Source organism: Lactuca virosa, chromosome 3 (assembly GCF_052849685.1).
Source record: "Lactuca virosa cultivar CGN04683 chromosome 3, Lactuca_virosa_CGN04683_v6, whole genome shotgun sequence".
NCBI classification, from domain to species: Eukaryota; Viridiplantae; Streptophyta; class Magnoliopsida; order Asterales; family Asteraceae; genus Lactuca; species Lactuca virosa.
The window spans coordinates 66277947-66295439 of record NC_136428.1 but is presented as its reverse complement, the minus strand read 5'-3'; the positions used below and the strand labels follow the sequence as shown (position 1 = coordinate 66295439).

The 17493-nt window shown below is 35.5% G+C and overlaps 1 protein-coding gene across 1 annotated transcript; it reads left to right on the top strand.

The window, feature by feature from the left end:
- Positions 1 to 15514: 15514 nt before the first annotated feature.
- On the top strand, positions 15515 to 16115 carry LOC145162371 (glutaredoxin-C1-like). The gene has a single exon (XM_079081539.1). The coding sequence runs from the start codon at positions 15614 to 15616 to the stop codon at positions 16037 to 16039; it is 426 nt and encodes a 141-aa protein (XP_078937665.1). The 5' UTR covers positions 15515 to 15613; the 3' UTR covers positions 16040 to 16115.
- The last annotated feature ends 1378 nt before the right edge of the window (positions 16116 to 17493 follow it).

Genomic DNA, 17493 nt, shown 5'->3' with positions numbered 1-17493 from the left:
GCAAGCCATCGACCTTCACTGGAAAAGAAGATCCTGTCGGAGTTATGGACTGGATCTCGGAAATGGAGTTGGCTTTCATGACTTGTGATTGCCAAGGCAAGTTACAAACCACCTTTGCAGTGCGTCAGTTTAGGGGTAGTGCTGCTCGTTGGTGGAACACATTGGGGAAAACCTTAAGCCCTAATGAGCCATTGCAAATGAATTGGGCAGAGTTCTTGGTGCACTTTAAGCGCAAGTACTGCTCGGCCCAAAACGTACTTGAGTTAGAAAACCAATTTCTAACGTTGCAGAAGGGGAGTATGACCGTTGACGAGTATACGAATAACTTCACAGACAAAATGGAGTTTGCTTTGCGTATTGTCCCAGATGAGCTGGCGAAAATTGACAGGTACGCAAAGGGACTTCCATGGGAGTATGCGGTGCCAGTACATCAGGCACTTACTTTGGAGGCAGCTATCTGGGCTGACAAGTCTGTTGAAGATATGATTAAGGGGAGAGCCGCCAGCAAGGTTGAAGTTGGCGAAAAGAGAAAGTTTGAAGGAACTTCAGGTTCCAATAAAAAGAACAAATTCTCAAAGTCTGGTTCGAGAAAATTCGGAGGAGGAGCCGAAGCCAAGTGGTGTGACAAGTGTAAGAAGAAACATGCTGGAAAATGCAGCGTGGGAGTCACTTGTTACAAGTATGGAAAGCCAGGGCATTATGCCAATGAATGCACCTTCACTAATAACGTCTGTCATGGGTGCCATGAAGAAGGGCATATTTTGAGGGATTTCCCGAAGAAGAAAGACGCAGCGAAACCCAATCTGCCACCAAAGCCGAAGGCGAGAGCCTTTCAGATGACACTCGAAGCTGCGAAAGAAGAAGTCGATGACGCTTCAGGTACCTTTCTCGTAAACGAATTGCCTGCCCAAATTTTGTTTGATTCTGGAGCCAACTACTCCTTTATATCGCATGAATTTGGTAGAAAACTAGCTTTTCCTGTTGATAGACTAGTTAATGCTTTATTAGTCGAAATTGCTAGTGGCAAGTTTGTACCTATTAGCCATCGTATGAAAAACATCGTCATTGACTTGGTTGGGAATAAGTTCCACGAAGAATTATTGCCTATCGAGTTAAATGGTTTCGACATAGTTTTAGGAATGGATTGGCTTAGCGCCAATGATGTCGAAATAATGTGTAGGAAGAAGATAGTTAAAGTAAACCCGCCAGGGAAAGAGTCGTTTATGGTGTATGGAGACAAACGCAGAGAAAATTCTGGAATCATTTCCCTAATGAAAGCCAGAAAGTGTTTGGCCAAGGGGTGTACAACATATTTAGCATTTGTGATCGATGCTAAGAAGGAAAAGAAGGAGGTGCAGGATATTCCGGTGGTGTGTGATTATCCGGAAGTCTTTCCCGAAGATCTTCCCGGATTGCCCCCTGATCGACAAGTGGAGTTCCGTATCGACTTGTTACCAGGAACGACGCCGATAGCCAAAGCACCTTATCGATTAGCGCGAACCGAAATGAAAGAACTTATGACACAACTTCAGGAGTTATTGGACAAAGGTTTCATTCGACCTAGTTCATCACCCTGGGGAGCCCCTGTGTTATTTGTAAAGAAGAAAGACGGGAGCATGAGAATGTGCATCGATTACAGAGAGCTGAATAAAGCGACGATAAAGAACAAGTACCCGTTGCCGAGGATCGATGACTTGTTCGATCAGTTACAAGGATCGAGCTATTTTTCGAAGATCGATCTTAGGTCGGGGTACCATCAACTAAAGGTGAGGGAGCAGGATATCGAGAAGACTGCGTTCAGAACAAGATATGGACACTATGAATTTTTGGTTATGTCGTTCGGATTAACCAATGCCCCAGTAGCTTTCATGGATTTGATGAACAGGGTTTGTAAACCATACCTTGATAAATCCGTGATAGTATTCATAGACGATATCTTGATCTATTTGAAAAGCAAGCAGGAGCATGAAAAGCATCTGTGTGAAGTGCTAGAAGTTCTGAAAGAGGAGAAGCTGTATGCAAAATTCTCCAAATGTGAATTTTGGATTCAAGAAGTCCAATTTTTAGGTCATGTGGTTAACCAAGATGGAATAATGGTTGACCCAGCAAAGATTGAAGCTGTGATGAAGTGGGAACAACCAAAAAGTCCTACGGAGATTAGAAGCTTTTTAGGATTAGCTGGATATTATCGAAGATTTATCCAAGGCTTTTCTTCGATCGCTACTCCATTAACAGCTTTGACCCACAAAGGAGCTACTTATGCTTGGAATGAAAAGCATAAGGAGGCCTTTGAAAAGTTAAAGAAGAGACTGTGTGAAGCACCGATTCTTTCGTTACCTGAAGGAGTTGATGACTTCGCAATTTATAGTGATGCCTCTGGAGTTGGGTTAGGATGTGTTCTGACCCAAAGAGATAAAGTGATAGCGTATGCATCGAGGCAGTTGAAAGAACATGAAAAGAACTACCCCACTCATGATCTAGAGTTGGCAGCGGTAGTATTCGCCTTAAAGATATGGAGGCATTATCTTTATGGTACTAAGTGTAAACTTTTCACTGATCATAAGAGTCTTCAATATCTCTTTAATCAGAAGGAATTGAACATGAGGCAGCGGCGCTGGCTGGAACTACTCAAGGACTACGACTGTGAGATACTTTACCACCCTGGTAAAGCAAATGTTGTTGCTGATGCTCTCAGTCGGAAGGTAAATCTTGAAAAGAGAAGGCCAAGAGCGTTGAAAATTGAAGTCGTCTCGATAATTGTGGAAAGTATAAAGAAAGCTCAGGAGAAAGCTTTGGAGAAAAATGACCGGAAGGAGGAACGTTTGGGAAAAACGTTGGTGTTTGATATAAACGGTCAAGGATTGAAGGTATTCAAAGATAGGATTTGGGTACCTAAGAAGGGAGGAGTAAAAGGTCTTCTGATGGAAGAAGCTCATAAAACCATGTACTCGATTCATCCCGGTAGTACGAAAATGTATAGGGATCTAAAACCCTATTACTGGTGGCCGACGATGAAGCTCGATGTTACTAAGTATGTGGCTGAGTGTGTAACTTGTGCTAGGGTTAAGGCACAACATCAGAAACCGTATGGGAGTTTAGAACCTTTACCTGTACCCATGGGTAAATGGGAGGACATTACCATGGATTTTGTGACTAAACTTCCCAAGACAAGGAACGGTCACGACATGATTTGGGTGGTCGTTGATCGCTTCACTAAGAGTGCGCATTTCATAGCCGCTAACGAGAAATGGTCTATGGATAAACTTGCGAATTCTTATGTGAAGGAAATTGTGAGGCTACACGGTGTTCCATTAACGATTGTATCCGATCGTGACAGCCGTTTTACCTCAAGGTTTTGGAGGAGTCTACAAGAGGAATTGGGTACCAAGTTGTGTTTGAGTACAGCTTACCATCCTCAAACCGATGGCCAAAGCGAACGAACGATTCAAACATTGGAGGATATGCTGAGAGCATGTACCCTAGAATTCCAAGGTAACTTGGATGAACACTTACCTCTAGTAGAATTCTCCTATAATAATAGTTTCCACTCAAGCATTAAGATGGCACCTTATCATGCTTTGTATGGGGAAAAGTGTCGAACGCCATCATGTTGGCTGGAAGCTGGGGAAAAGCAGTTTATGGGACCTGAGATAGTCCATCAAACTGCTGAAAAGTTGAAAGTGATAAGGGAGAGGATGTTAGCTGCTCAAGATCGACAAAAGAGCTATGCTGACAAGAAAAGACAACCGATATCCTTCGAAGTTGGAGATTCGGTTTTACTTAAAGTCTCGCCGTGGAAGGGACTTATAAGATTTGGTAAAAGGGGAAAGTTGAGTCCAAGGTTTATTGGACCATTTAAAGTTCTTCAGAAGATCGGGAATCAAGCTTACAAGCTAGAATTACCGGAAGAACTGGAGGGTATTCATAACACATTGCATGTGTGTTATTTGAGGAAGTTCACGGGAGATGTGCCCGACATAATTCCGATTTCTGATTTAAGGGTGGATGAAAACAAGAGGTTGATTGAAGAACCTGAGGCGATCGTTGACCGTAAGACTATGAAGCTGCGACGCAAGATGGTTGATTTAGTGCTTGTGCGCTGGAAACATACGAATGGACCAAATCTCACCTGGGAAACGGAGAGTGACATGATGAGTCGCTACCCGCAGTTGTTTGGTGATATGTGATTCCGGGGACGGAATCATCCTAAGGGGGAGAGAATTGTAACACTCGTGTTTCTAGCCTAGGCATTAATATTAAGGTGATAGTCTAGGTTAACCTTTGTAACTCATTTTGAAGAAATGAAAAAGGAATTATGTGAATTCTATGTGTTTTATGTGTTTTATGCTTAATTAGTAGGAGTTAATTAATTAAGAATAAAAATGAGCGTCGAAAATAAATATTAGATAAAGCCGATATCTATTAAGAAAGTTGTAGTGGTCGTGACAAGGATTACGGATATATAAAGAATGCCGAAATCCGAGTTATAACGAAGAAGTTATGACCTGTCGAAGTTTCACGACAAAACCGGCTCGGTGCTGAATGTCGTAAAAAGTGAGTTTTTGATAAAATACTTTTTAGCCTTAGTGATCTAAACGAAACTCGTAGTGCTCGTTAAACCGAGAGTATGTATAAAAAGAACGCCCAAATCTGACTTCGTATGAGGAAGTTATGATTTTTCGAAGTTTCAGCTTAGCAGTAGACAGCTAAAAACTCGAATTTTAGATCGAGTGATTTTTAGCCGACACGGCCTAAACGAGAATCGAAGGTATCGTAAATAGTAGCACAACGGTAAAAAGTCTGACGAAAACGGACGTTGGATGAAGAAGTTATGAATTTTTAACGGATTTCCTGTCCCGATCTGTTAAAAATAATAATATAAAAATTAAAGTCAAAATTAGTCGACGAAGTCTAAACAGAAGTTGTAGAGCGTAATTTTACCTACACGTGCATATAAAGAACGTCAAAAACGGAGCTCGTATGCGAAAGTTATGGATTTTAGAAGTTTTTGCACAAAAACCGAGAAAATTCGCATAGTCACGATTTGCCACGTCACCCTCGCTTAGAACGTGCCACGTGTCCGAGATTGGTGAGTCAGGAAAGCCATGTGTCCGAGCTGCTGAGTCATTCGAGCACCTGACCTGATCTGAAGTGGTCCAGTAGCGATGCGACACGTACCTTCTTGCACGAGACCGAACCCTCGCAGCATGCCACGATGCCTCTACTTCGGACCCTAGACCTCGGTCCAGTAAGGAGCTGCCAGCAAGCCTTCGCAGGTGCGAGCCATGTGCGAGCCATCCCCTGCGAGTCCTCGGATCAGCACACCTGGAGGCTTCTCAGCTGTTGGATGAGGAGGCTCGCCCCTATAAATAGAAGGGTGCGAGACCTCCCGGGGGTATTTTGAAAACTTGTCAATTTTAGCCCCTAAACCCATATTTCTTTCATTCTAATTTCTCCCGAAGCCCCGGTATCGATTATAACCCCCGGAATACGCCACGAAGTGCCCGTAAAGCCCGGAAAATTTATCTTTTCGGTTTCGAAGCCCAACCTTTGCAGAGCCCGGTTTCTCAATAAAACTCCCGGTTTTATTAGAAACGAACGTTTTAGAAAACGAATTGCTGCCCGATTTTCATCAAAACATGTGAGTGTGTAGTTACTTTCACTTTACACATAGATATGAAGTATTTAGCTTAAAATACGTGCTATGTGTAAATATGTTAATTGTTTATTTGAGGTGACTGTTGAATAGATGTTTTATACAAGTTTTAAATTGTATATGTATTTTATCTACAAATATGTTGGGTAGAACATGGGTAGACAAAATAGTCGGTGGGTGTTAAAATGATGAGAGGCCTCGGTGTCGGTGTTGTTGTTGGTGTTGTTGTAGTCGTCTAGCGGAGTATAGATGATGATCACGGACCTTTCTAGACAGTCCAGTGGTACACTAGCAAGTTCGCAACTTGTAGGTGTTGATGAACTAAATGTTCATTGGTGTACTCCAATCCCCCTCATGGTTGCCTTTAGGACATGTATGGCTGAGGAGTCCCCTTAGCAGTAGTGTCCAACCCGATGATATTCCTTAGGCTAAGTCCCTTGTGTTAGGTGTTTAGGGACGTAAAGTGAGGACAATAGGAATGGGTAATCAGGGTTATTGTTGATTGGTGAACTTAATATGTTATTATTATTGTGGGTTGAAAACCCTATATGCTCACCAGGCTCCCAAGCCTGACCCACTTAGCTTTTTATGATTACAGGTAGTGGACCCCGAGCATAGTCGGAGGACGATGAGAGATTTTTTTGGATTATAGGCCAGTAGTTGTAAATAACTGTTGAAAGGCTTATAATGTCTTGTTTATGCTTTTGATCTGTATCGGAACATGACATCCCGAGGTTTTGATATATATATGGAAAATATATACCTTCTTAAAGAAGGGTTTTGATAAACTTTTATCATGTTTTATTTTGGGGACCTATTCCGCAACATCTTTTGAAAAGATTTCTCTGATTTTATTTTAAAAAGCATAAATTAAATCGGTCTTTTCTGGCCGAGAAATTAGGGATGTCACACAGTTTTCAGAACTAAGGAAACGATCTTATGAATTATGAAATAAAAGATATTATTTTATAAGGATTCATGTTAATAACAAAAAGGGTTTTCATAGTATCATTCGTGGATTCGTTGAGAGAACTACAGTGTGCGACGCCTTGTAACTAGAGTCTCCTGGAAGGAGAGCGTGAGTTTGTGTATAAATCTATACGGGACTGACAATCCCACACCTAAACTGCTAGCTACAGTTAGGCAGGCATGCCTGGGGTGAAAACATCTGTTCGGTTTTCGACGTCCGAAGTACGTCGATTTGGTATTCATCCATCAGTATAGTTATAAGAATCCACAGGTGAAACAACGACTCGTCTACGTAATAATGTACTTAACAATCAGTCAACAGGGTTAGTAACTATGTGATGACTTAGTATGTACATTAGGGTAATATGAAATTAACATCCGACTTGCAGTGGGATGTGTGATTTTCGCCTCATTTCCTGTTCCTTGTTTGATTGTGGGCTTAGGGCAGAATCACCCAATCGACTGTTTGTTCGATCTAGATTTCTATAACTCGTATGTACTAAGTGATCACAGGAGGGTATTAACAACACTTTCAGGATATAGGACTCTATGTTTTTAACTAGTTTTATTTATGTAATAAGACTAATATACATTACTGGAGGTAGTCAGGGTTTTCAAAAAGAACAATGCTTAAACAATATAAGTATGGTAGATACTTGTACTTTTCGATTTAGAACGGATAATTCAATAACTTACACTTAGGGAAAATATAGGATTTTCCAGAGTAAACATCAGTATTTTATAAACAGATGGTTTATTATTCAACTAACGAATATTCATATTAATTCCATGACTCCTTAGTTTATGCATTCAGGTTACGTATGAAGAATACCCGATAGACTGTGAAATGTGTGATTTCCGCCTCATTCCCTGTTCCTTGTTTGGTTGTGGGTTTAGGGTAGATCCACACAATTAACTGTCTATTCGATATTGGTTTATGCGTAACTAGTATGAACTAAGAGGTCATAGAAGGAATGGGTTTAATCATGCTTTTCATAAGAAAATAATGGATTTTCTTGAGGAACACTTTCAACAGATATCAAAGAATCAATACAGTTAACTTTGTAAGTATCTAGTGAATACTTCAGGATTATGTACATGAGGATCCGACAACCAGTGGAATGTGTGGACTCCGCCTCACTTCCTGTTCCTTGTTTGGTTGTGGGCTTGGGGCAGAACCACACAATCCATTGTTTGTTCGATCTGGATTGTATATGATTTGTATACGCTAAGTACTCGAAGGAGAAACTAGTAAGAATCATTTTTACTGAAGGTTTTTACATTCATTACATCAGAAAATATAAGGTTTTCTAGAGAAAGATAACACGCTTTTCAAAAGAACAAAGAACAGTTCCAAAACTAAACTCTTATGAACTCACCAGCTTTATGCTGATACTCTTTCAAAATCCACTTGTATTCTCAGGACATTAGTAGACAGGTACACGCCCAGATTCAAGAAGATGGAGCATAGTAGCTTCGAGTCTTTACTTGTATTTACTTTGAGTCAATCGTGTATGATTCAATGTAATGTAAACACTATACTATTAATACAATGGTTGTTGTTGCTTTGATTATTATTATTCAATTGTTGTGATACTGTACATGACGTCCTCCGCCCCCGAACGTTTCCGCCGTTCCGGTTTGGGGGTGTGACACTCTCTCTCTCTCTCTCTCTCTCTCTCTCTCTGGGAAACCCACAATCCATCGTCGTCGGACCAAATCCGTTGAATCGCATCCAATCCTCCATCCTTTTGATGGTTCTGAAATCTTAGTGTTATGAAGCCTCAGATTATCAACAGGATGAAGTCGAAGGAATAGACGATTGACTGGGATTGGCATCAAAGAATCAACAGATTTGCAACCTAACACAGCAAACCAGATCGGTGAGGCTTTGTTCTTGGTTGCGATTATCAACGTGCCTCACTGTGCCGGAGAAATTACTCTTAATCACGAGTAACTCCTTCGTCAATCCATTGTTCCTCATTGCAGATTCATGAGCCATTCGATCTCTTAACATGTAATACAAGCTCAAGATCACTCCGATTCTGTGATCTGTAGTCGCCGGTGATACTTTCATCAACCGGTGTACGACCGCCGTTACACAGTTCTCGTCTTCAGAAATCGTCGTCCGTCCTTCGGTGCATGTCGACAACATCTCTAGTATCTTCATCGCTTTTTCAATCACTGGAACTGTATTTTCCGGACCGGAGAGGATTTTACCGGCGGTTCTCACGATCCCGAGACGGACCAGTTCCTTTTTCGATTGGCGAGATGTGGAAACGACGATCAGAGTTGTGAATCCGTCCTCCCAGCATCGTGACCCACCGTATTGTTTGAATAACAACCTACCTCGCCTTTTGTGTTAATCTAGAGTCGAATTAGTCTCCTAAGGTACATCTTAATGCCTCCTCTGTTTATATTCAATCAATTTTTGTTCATCATTAAGCCCAATACCAAAGTGATAGGTTTTAGTTGATTGTATAAGATGTTGATGGTGTTGGTGGCTTGTTTGTTGCTGCAAAAGGTCATGCTTATGAGGTACATGTTTAATTTTATTTACTCCCTATTATCATATTTTGGTCTTCTGATGTGTATACATGCTACACCAAAATATCCTCTTGCTTCATGGTAAATAACATCTATTTGATGTTCTTATGACTAGAAGAGATTAGGAACTTATTAGAATGATGACTTTTGTTTGGAATTGGTGATCATCGAGTTTTCTGTTATAGAAATTGAAGGTTCACTTTTAGAGTGGATTAAAGTATTAGGATATTACAATTGTGTACATTTTACCATTAGTCCAGTAGTAGAATTAAAATTGCTAATATCATATTTGGGCCAGGGGAAAATATACATATTGTTGAAGAAAAATAAAATATTTTTCTTGTAGGGTTATAAAGTGGATATGCTTTTGATTTTGAGCAGTAGTCTATAAAGATGCACTTGATTATGCACTTATACATTTATTATGTGAAAAATAACATAATAAATATATTTTACTGTTGTTGTTGTTGTTATTATTATTATTATTATTATTATTATTATTATTATTATTATTATTTACAAAAAGGAGATAGATACAATTTCTTTTTACTAAATATATTATATAATGTATATGCACCATTTGAAGCAAATTCACCGGACAACATGAGAAGGCTTGTGTACCATGCTGGTGTGGCTGGACATATATACCCTTTACCCATGTTATGACATGACATCATGCCCCTCCACCTCAGGTCTCTTCTTGTTCTTGTTGGTTCATATGTATTTCTTTTGTATAACTTCTATTTCCTGTAGGGGGAATATTAAAATATACCAATTTGGTAATAAAAAAATGTTGTATATGCAATGATATTTTATGTATCAGACAATATTTGACTCATATGAATCACATGTGATTCACATATAAATCACATATGAATCACATGTGATTCATATATAAATCACATGTGATTCACATATAAATCACATGTAATTCACAAGTGAATCACATATGAATTATATGTGATTCACATATAAATCACATGTGATTCACATATAAATCACATATGAATAACATGTAATTCACAAACGAATCACATATGAATTACATGTGATTCACATATAACTCACATGTGATTCACATATAAATCACATGTAATTCACATATGAATCACATGTAATTCGTAAGTGAATCACATATGAATTACATGTGATTCACATATAAATCACATGTGATTCACATATGAATCTTATATGATATATACATATGCATTTTTGTGAGTGTTCTTGCATTAATCATTTTTTATGCTCGTGCAGATTTGAAAGAATTTGTTGAAAGTTTTGAAGATGTAAAAAGTGATAAATTGAAGAAAATATGGAAATCTTGATATGAAGAAATGATAACACTGTGAATCTTTGTAGCATTTTTTATTTTTTATATTTTATTTTATATCGAATAAAATACTTGTAATATTACGTTTATAGATTGATTAATAAAAATAAGATTTTTTATGATTACCTTACGAATATTATAGTATTAGAAATATGCATATATGCATTTGAAAAAAATATGCATATATGCACCTAAAACATTGATTTTTTGTTAAAAAAATTAGAGTTTTTTTAAAAAAAAAAAATATTCTAGGTTATTTTTTTTTAAATTTACTGATTTTTAAAAAATTTACTTTTTTAAATAAATGCAGTTTTTAAAAAATTTGGAGTTTTTTTTTTAAAGTTGTAGTTTTTTTTAAAAAAATGTAGTTTTTTTTTAAATTACAGTTTTAAAAAAAAATATTTTTCTTATAAATTCATGTTTTTTGAAAAAAAAATTAAAAATCTCCATTTAAAAAAAATCAAAATTATTTAAAAAAAATCCAAAATTTGATTTATTATGTTAATTTTTAGAACTTTTTATTAATATTTCCAATAACACAAAAAATTAAACATTAAATGAGATTGGTAAGATTACGATCATGACCTTAATGAGTTAATTTTGATCTAACTCCACCTTTAGTTCTCAGGTTCTCGGGAAACTATGAGTTTTCAACGGATTTCACCATATATATATATATATATATATATATATATATATATATATATAGGGTTAAGTTATTTTGTTTCTAGTAACTATTATGTGCCAGAATGCACAGATCTGGACCATCGGATGGAATATAATCAAATGTCATGATCTGAGGGTCTATGATAGTATAATAGGGTATTATGTATCATATAATTACACAAATTTCCGCATAAGGACATTTTAGTCAATTGAGACAGATTTAAAAAAGGAAAAATCGAGATTTATGAGATTTATGAGATAATTAATGATTTTGATCTAAAAAATCTGATTTTTTTTTCAAATTAATTCAATTTCAAGCGTAATTTGTAAACATAAACCGATTTTATTCTATCAGAATGTTATTTTGTTAGAATGATATTTTGTAATTCTGTCAGAATGGTATACAACTATGAACAGAATATTATAAAAACATATTATCAAGACCAATAATTTTTAATGAATACAAATTTTATATAAGACGAAGTTTAATAGTTTAGAATAAGTAATTACATTCATTCTTAAAGAATACAGCTATGAACATAAACTACATTCATTCTTGAAATCTCTTGCAAAAAAAATATCGGCATTCTTAAAAGAATCCTCATTCACTTTCTCGTTTCGTTTCTAGATGTCTTGTGTATGTTTGACCTCTAAGCCACTTCAAAATATGCTAGCATTCTATGAGATTGACATTTTATGAGATCGGCATTCTGTCAGAATTGTATTGCATGAGAATGATTTTATACAAGGAGCCTTTCCCATCAGGTCTTCAAGCCATTTCTATCACAAATTCATTGCCAAATATTTTGTAGTGATACACTTGTAACAACTGCACATTAACATATAACTAATTAACTACAATTCTATCAGAATACAACAATAATATTCTTACAGAATAAATTATTCTTGCAGAATGGTTTTGAATATTCTTAAAGAATTTGTATTACCAAGAATATACCCAATGAACAAAACATTGAGTCCTCCAGTGATCTTGAAAGGATGACAACAAGATGGTGCTCAATCTAGTTAGGAGCAACTTCAATTCATGTATACTAATTTATGTATAAAGCTCAAAAACAATGTTTCCTTATGTTAATCATATTTTGCTTATGTTAAATACATTTCTCAGATAGAATTATCAATGTCATGTATATGTTGGCTTGTTTAAGGCCATGGATAAAACAGACACGCGATATAAAGGGTTTGCATGTATCGATTTAATAAAAGGAATTAGCTGCCTGCAATCCTCAAATAAGATGTCACCAACATAAAATGAAGGGTTACAAAACAGAAAAAGAAAAGAAACACTAAACAAGTGATTAGTGTATTATGTATATGTGCATGAAAAAGAAATCAAGACTAGACCTTGACAGATTTATGATCAAGCTGAACAGCCTTCAGACAGTCCTCTTAGACTCTTGCCCAATCACTATACACAATAAATCGTAATACACAAATACAAAATTAGTCATTATTGGAAATTTACAGCAAACCCTAGCACTCCCTCCCTCCATCCCTTCCAAAATGAAGTTGTAGTTTGACTATTGATGTCAAACGTGGTCATCATCACTCCAAAACTGACATGACTTCTATACTTTTAGTAGCAATATTCATTTCAATTTGCATTTAGGAAGTATAGGTTTGACTGCGTGACTGTTTCTTACTATTGGAGTCGAACAACAAACCCTAAATGACACATAAAAACCTCTATATGAAGAAAGTATATGTGATACATACTTGCGCTTGCGATGGCATAAAGCCCGATTCGTCCAATAAACGGGAACATCAGGACACAAAGTGATCGCCTGGAAATTTGAAAAACCAAGAGGAAGAAAGCAGCATATCATCAAACAGATCCCGATCACAAAATGATCGGGTTTAAAACAAATCCAATTGTGAGAATACCTCGGTATAAGCATCGATGACGGCTCCCAACCGATTCTTCTTGAAATAGAGGTTTCCATCTTGCTTAAGTTGTTCTGCTTGCACGGCCGCCGAACTCACGCCCTTCGCCATTACCGATCCTTCTGCGAGTGTAATTTTCTCTCCCTCCAAATCCTTGATTAAAGAAACGGATCGTGAAGGGCGAGAAGAGAGAGCGAGAGAAAAAAGAAAAGAGCAGGGATTATGGTTAGTGAGATGAAACAACGATTTAAAAAGGATATCTGTGATATTCATTTAATGATTTTCCAAATATGCAACATTTTTTTTTGTTTATAAAGGTAAAATGACTAAGCTACCCCTTATTATTTAATTAATGATTTCTTTTTTCCTAAATTCTGATTGGAGCATTTAGACACACAATATTTGCTAGAAACATTTGAACCTCTCTCTCTCTCTCTGTATATATATATATATATATATATATATATATATATATATATATATATATATATATATATATATATATATATATATATATATATAGGTTTAGATTATATGAAAAACAAAAAACCCTAGAAATCAAAAAAATGCATAAAAAATACTTAAAGATCATAAAACTTTTTTTTTGATTTTATAAATGAAAAAATTGCACCTTTTAGGGAAAATTCGCTGAAATTATTTTTGAAAAACAAAATCGATTCTTTTTTTTTTCAACGAATTTAAAAAAAAACCTGTAAATAAAAGTTTTCCATACAATCTTTCCATATATATATATATATATATATATATATATATATATATATATATATATAAAAAGTAAAGTAAAGGTTATGGATATTAGAAGAATATAAGTTGCGCTTAATTTGGTTGTGTGTTTTGGAAAAGAAAACCAAGATAAAAGGAAAGGATCCAGAAAAGGAGGAGGGGTGGTGACCGGGCAGGAGTGCATCTCCGCCGCCTGTTGGTCGTGAAAGACCACCACGCGCAACCCGCCCTTCCATATATACATATGCCTGCACTGCAAAACATGTCTTTGCTTTAGGTATACACACCCTGCTGCAGAGTATATCATCTGCCACACAATCCACACTTTTTACTATCCCTTCGTCTCGTCAAATTAATCAAATTAATCACTTCTTTTCTTTATCATATTCTCAGCATATACATGTGCCCGTAAATCATTAGATTCTTCTAGGTTATGTATCATTAAAAATTATAATAAAAATATTAATAATGGTGTATGAGCAGGAAAAAGGATAGACATTGAAGTTGTATACGTTGGCATCGTTACTGCACGTTTGGCATGAAAATAGTACACATAAAGATAAAAGGTAGACCTCCGACAACAAGGACATACGCAGCCACCTGCAGCCTGTGTATATATTATATATATATATATATATATATATATATATATATATATATATATTTGTCATATGTGTATGTATATATATGTGTATGTGTGTGTTTGTACATGTTTAAATTAGACATGAGAAAGCAACGTAGCACCAACTTTATACAGTCTAAACTATTTTGCCTCCTTGTTATCATACAATCAAACATTAATTTGTTAATTTTCATATACTCCTACTCCCTATAATTATGTTGTCTTGTCTCATTCCTAGAACCCCAAAATACCCCTAGTTATTTCTATTTTTAATCTTTTTTCTACAAAAAAAAATAACAAAACAAAAAAAAAAATCTTAGTCACTGGAGTGTATACATGAAAACATCAAATTTGATGTTCTGATATAAAAATCATCTCCTACTAAAATATTGGAATCTAGTGTAAGTTTTGGAGTGATATTATGCATCTTCTCAAATTATATACCAAGTAAATCATTAGAAATATTCCACTGAAATCTTTAAAATGGGTTTAGTTTATAGTTAGTATTTATCTGTAAGTGTGGCTACAGCCTACAAGATTATTGTATAAGATATAATTTTAATAATTAAAAAATAAAATGAAAGATACGTAAATGTAACGTTAATAAAAAAAACATTACTGATTAAAAATAAATGATATGGCTGACTTTGAACTATAATCATCTTAAAAAATCACAATCTAAACATGAAAATAACAATGAAATGAAAGCATAATCTGTTACAATCAAATTAAAAAAAAAAAATACAAGTAAATCAATAGTTTTTTTTCTGTTAATAACTTTGACTTGTAGTTTATTATTTTTCTACCAGAAAGAGGTATATTTTTATTTATAATGTTATTGTCAAACTTGTATTCTTAAAATTGAATAATATTTTTTCTATAATCAACATGGAAAATATGTGGTAAATCAGAATAATCGGTTGCATATTAAACCCATAATTATTTTAGATACTTTTATCGGGATATGAGATTTATGTCCCCCCTCACCCTCTTACTCTTTACCAACAGGTAAAGTCAATCCCTATATAACCACCACCACCTTCACCGTTCACCACCATCTCCACCTTCATCGTATTCATATCAAACTCTCCACTTTTTCGCCATTAATACCGATCGACTATCACATCATCTTCATTATTCACTCATCACCACTTCAACTAATTAAAGAAACACAATGCAATATCAAGCAGCAGCTGCAGCTGAGTCATGGAGGAGTACAACCAACACCGGTTATTACTGCAACTACATGCCGGTAAGGCACCACCCCACGGTGGCATTTGATCCATTAGAGAGGGTGGCAAAGCTGGCGTCACAAAGTGCGGTGGTAATATTCAGTCTGAGCACCTGCTGCATGTGCTACGCCGTTAAGAGCCTCTTCTCCGGGATGGGTGTGAACCCAACTGTCTATGAGCTCGATGAGGATCCCATCAGAGGAAGAGAGATAGAGAAGGCTCTGGTGAGGCTTTTGGGCAACTCCACGGCGGTTCCGGTGGTGTTTATCGGCGGGAAACTAGTGGGGACGATGGATAGAGTGATGGCTGCGCATATCAATGGGACACTGGTGCCGCTTCTGAAGAAAGCAGGAGCCCTTTGGCTATGAATAATTCGTTTACTCGTTTCCTTATTATGTAATGCAAAATTAGTTAAGTAGATTTTAGAAAACTTAATTGAAAATTTGATTAGCCATGTCTTACATTCAACAGCATTTTCAAGAGCCTGTTAGAGAATCCAATCTTAAAGATGGTTTTATTATCGTTTTCACTTGTGACTTGTGAGTGATATAACTTATAAGATTTCTAGACATAAGTTGTACTCAAACATCAACAAACGATGCAATATAGTCAGTTGAAGAAGAGTTTGGCGTAATCAAATGAATGTAATGATAAATATCGAATCTAACGGTTGAAATGTTTGTGGAAGGAATTTAATTTCATAATTTTTAATAAAATAATTGTTCATTCTATAAATATGATGAAAAACCTAACAATCAATCATTGTCCGGTAATCTTCAATGCATTTAACTTTTCATAAAAGTTAATGGATTGATAGATCCAATTTTGTATTTTCAATTTTGCACTTTTAACTTCTACTCTTTCGAAATTGTCACATTTTTTTTAACACTTCTCATTTAAAAAAACCTTTTTAAAGTATTCTAAACTCAATTTGGAGAAAACATTACAAAAATATTAGTACACTCTTATTAGCATCAAAATATTCACAAAACATCACTGAAAGATAAACAATATAAATAGATGCAATATATGATATAACCTCAAGTTTTCTATTACTTGCAAAGTCAATATCCCTCTTCTTTTAATGGACTCCCAAGATTAATCTCCAAAGGTTTGCAACTCGCAACACACCATGAAAGAATTCTAAAATGCCATTCATAACTCAATTCTTAAGGTCTCGGTATCCTAATTTACTATACGTGCCCAGACCATACTAGTCTCAGAGCTTACCTAATGTATGGATGCATACTATCATAGTATAATGATTTAAGAACTCAAAATGTCATAAAACGTTAAGTAAGCAGTTGAAAGATATCCATACTTTAATAATCTTTCTCTAAAAGTCTTAAAAACATTATGTGGACATTTAAAAGACACCATAATCACAAAAAACTATTTTTTTTTAAAAATTTGCATAAAGTGAATGCAAAAAAATAATAATAATAAAAATACATATATTATTACAAGCAAGATATACATATAGTATTTCAAAAAAATCTTAAAGTCATTTTCTCATATTTGGGATGTTAACCCATTGTTTAAGTGGATCGTCATCATCTTCTTTAATTTAAACACCAAACTTCTTAAATAACCACATGAGTGAATATAAAACACTTGACTCCAAAACCAAACACAAATGAATCAATCAATACACCATATACTTTTAATTACAAGTATGAATTGGTGATCCTCCATTGATGGTACTTGTAACATCTTCAAATTAGGCCTAGAAGTTTTTGGGCCATTTTAGTAAAATATTAAAATTTGTTGGAAAATAAAATATAAATATAAATAAATAAAATAAAATATAAAAACAATAAAA

Bases quoted from the DNA above. Each gene is read 5' to 3' on its own strand.
- LOC145162371 (XM_079081539.1), top strand. From the start codon at position 15,614: ATGCAATATCAAGCAGCAGCTGCAGCTGAGTCATGGAGGAGTACAACC.